At 46.6% G+C, this 2,193-nt stretch overlaps 1 protein-coding gene across 1 annotated transcript; it reads left to right on the forward strand.

Moving 5' to 3' along the window:
• Positions 1–481: 481 nt before the first annotated feature.
• On the forward strand, positions 482–1,914 carry rp2 (RP2 activator of ARL3 GTPase). Its single transcript, XM_031842375.1, has one exon. It carries the CDS (start codon positions 1,061–1,063, stop codon positions 1,778–1,780), a length of 720 nt encoding a protein of 239 aa, XP_031698235.1. The 5' UTR covers positions 482–1,060; the 3' UTR covers positions 1,781–1,914.
• The last annotated feature ends 279 nt before the right edge of the window (positions 1,915–2,193 follow it).

The following is a 2,193-nucleotide window of genomic DNA, read 5'->3' on the forward strand; positions in this document are numbered from 1 at the left end:
GTATATATATATGAATCTTTTGTTCCATATCTGTGGCGTCTCTAAATAATCACATTCCATGTTTCCTGTATTAATGCAGCGCTGGTTGTTCTGCATGATGACATCGCTCTCAGCTCTCACTCTGTTATCTCATTATGGGATTACAACAGTCCACAGCTGACCACAACATGGCTGCTGCTGCTTCTGCTTCTCCTTCTTCAGGCTGGTTAAACGTCCGCGTTGACTCGATGTAACGAGTCAAACTGTGGACGACCACATAAAACACGTCTGAAAATAGCTCAATGGTCACATGATCACATCTCATGGAGGGAAAATGTTTGAACATTAGTGGAACATGACATCAAATTAGACTCTGAGATGGAGTAAAAGTACTACAACCACACTAGTGAAAGTCCTGCAGAACCTCACTGAAGTAAAAGTATTTATTGATCAGTAAAATGTTCCTGCTGCATGTTTACTCCTTTATATCCTGTTGGCTGGTTTAATCTATATCAATGCATCATATTCTATAAGAGTACAATATTTACCTCCGGGACGTAGTGGAGGAGAAGTAGGAAGTACTCAGTGAAGTACACAAACCTCAAATTTGTACTTAAGTGCAGCACTTGAGTAAATGTACTTAGTTACTTTGCACGCCTGGTTGCTTCATCTTTCCTTTGTTTTTATATCAGATTGAATCCCCTCCAGCGACTCCAGCAGAGGAGTTCTACTTTTATTTTGTCAAAATAAAAGTCCTCTCATGTTCTTTATTGGACAAATGTTGAGGGGGCGTGTCCTCTGTGTCCTGTTTATTGTACGTGAGATGAAAAGATATTCTTCCCAAGTTCAACTAAATATGCTCACTTCATTGAATAAACTTAAACACATGGTGTAATGTAGTTCTGTAAATGTACTTAGTTACATTGCACCACTGTTAATAAACCTGTTTAGAAAGCTTCATACGGTCTGATGACTGAAGGATAAAGCTCCGTGTTGTTGTTGGATGAGGTGTAAACCTCTGAATCTGTCCTTGTGTTGAATAAACCCCGGTGTCTCTGCTCAGGTGGACCCTAAAGACTACATGCTGACGGGGCTCAGAGACGTGACGGTGGGCCGCCTGCCCGGCAAGCTGAACGGCCAGCAGTTCGTCATCCAGGAGTGCGAGAACTGCGACATCTACGTGTTGGACCACTCGGCCACCGTCACCATCGACGACTGCGTGAACTGCCGCGTGGTCCTCGGGCCCACCAAGGGCAGCGTGTTCTTCAGGGACTGTAAGGACGTCAAGTGCGTCGTCGCCTGCCAGCAGTTCCGCACGCGGGACTGTAAAAAGATGGAGGTGTTCCTGTGCTGCGCCACGCAGCCCATCATCGAGTCCTCCACGGGCATGAAGTTCGGCTGCTTCCAGTACTTCTACCCCGAGCTGGCCTTCCACTTCAAGGACGCCGGGCTCAGCATCTTCAACAACAACTGGAGCAACGTGCACGACTTCACGCCGGTGTCCGGGGAGAACAACTGGAGCCTGCTGCCGGAGGCCTCGGCCGTTCTGGATTCGGTGCCCGGCCCGGACCCGGAGTCCGAATTTAAGTCGGTTCGGATCTCCGGCAACCCCGAACGCAGCATCGTGCCTTTGACGAAGGGCGGGCGGCGAAAGGACAGCGAGGAGTCCTGCCTCTTCGTCTTCTTCGCCGGAGAATACGCCACCGCCAACGCCCGCAAACTGATCGACGAGGTGAGTGTGAGGAGGTTTCACCTCTGGTGTCGGTTTTATGTGAAAGGAACAAAAGATGAAGCCCGGTGAGCACCGACGGTGAAAAGATGCTCAAAACTGGTTCAAACAGTTACACATTCAGACCGTATTTCACCGAATTGTTTCATCCTCTACAGCACACGTGTCAAACTCAAGGCCCGCCAACGTCATTTTATGTGGCCCGCGAATCCACCAGCAAAAAAAAAAAGTTTTGTTTTTTTTAAATTTTGGAAAAAAAAATTTAAGTTAGACTTCAAAATAAAAGTATCATCATGGTCTAAATTCTGAGACAGCATGTTGTCTGTGTACCGACATTAAAACTATCACAACAGGTGGACAGGAGAGGGAACAGCCCGTAAAGAGGTTTCCCAACAAGTGATTGAGTTGAAAAAGATCAACAAATAATCCCAAAATGTCCACGAAGAGAGAAATTGATGCAGAGGGAAGAAGATGTAATTTAAGAT

The sequence above is a fragment of the Anarrhichthys ocellatus genome, unplaced genomic scaffold, assembly GCF_004355925.1.
Source record: "Anarrhichthys ocellatus isolate YVR2014 unplaced genomic scaffold, GSC_Weel_1.0 scaffold7298, whole genome shotgun sequence".
Classification (NCBI taxonomy): domain Eukaryota; kingdom Metazoa; phylum Chordata; class Actinopteri; order Perciformes; family Anarhichadidae; genus Anarrhichthys; species Anarrhichthys ocellatus.

Coding starts and splice junctions, on each gene's coding strand:
- rp2 (XM_031842375.1), top strand. CDS start 1,061: ATGCTGACGGGGCTCAGAGACGTGACGGTGGGCCGCCTGCCCGGCAAG.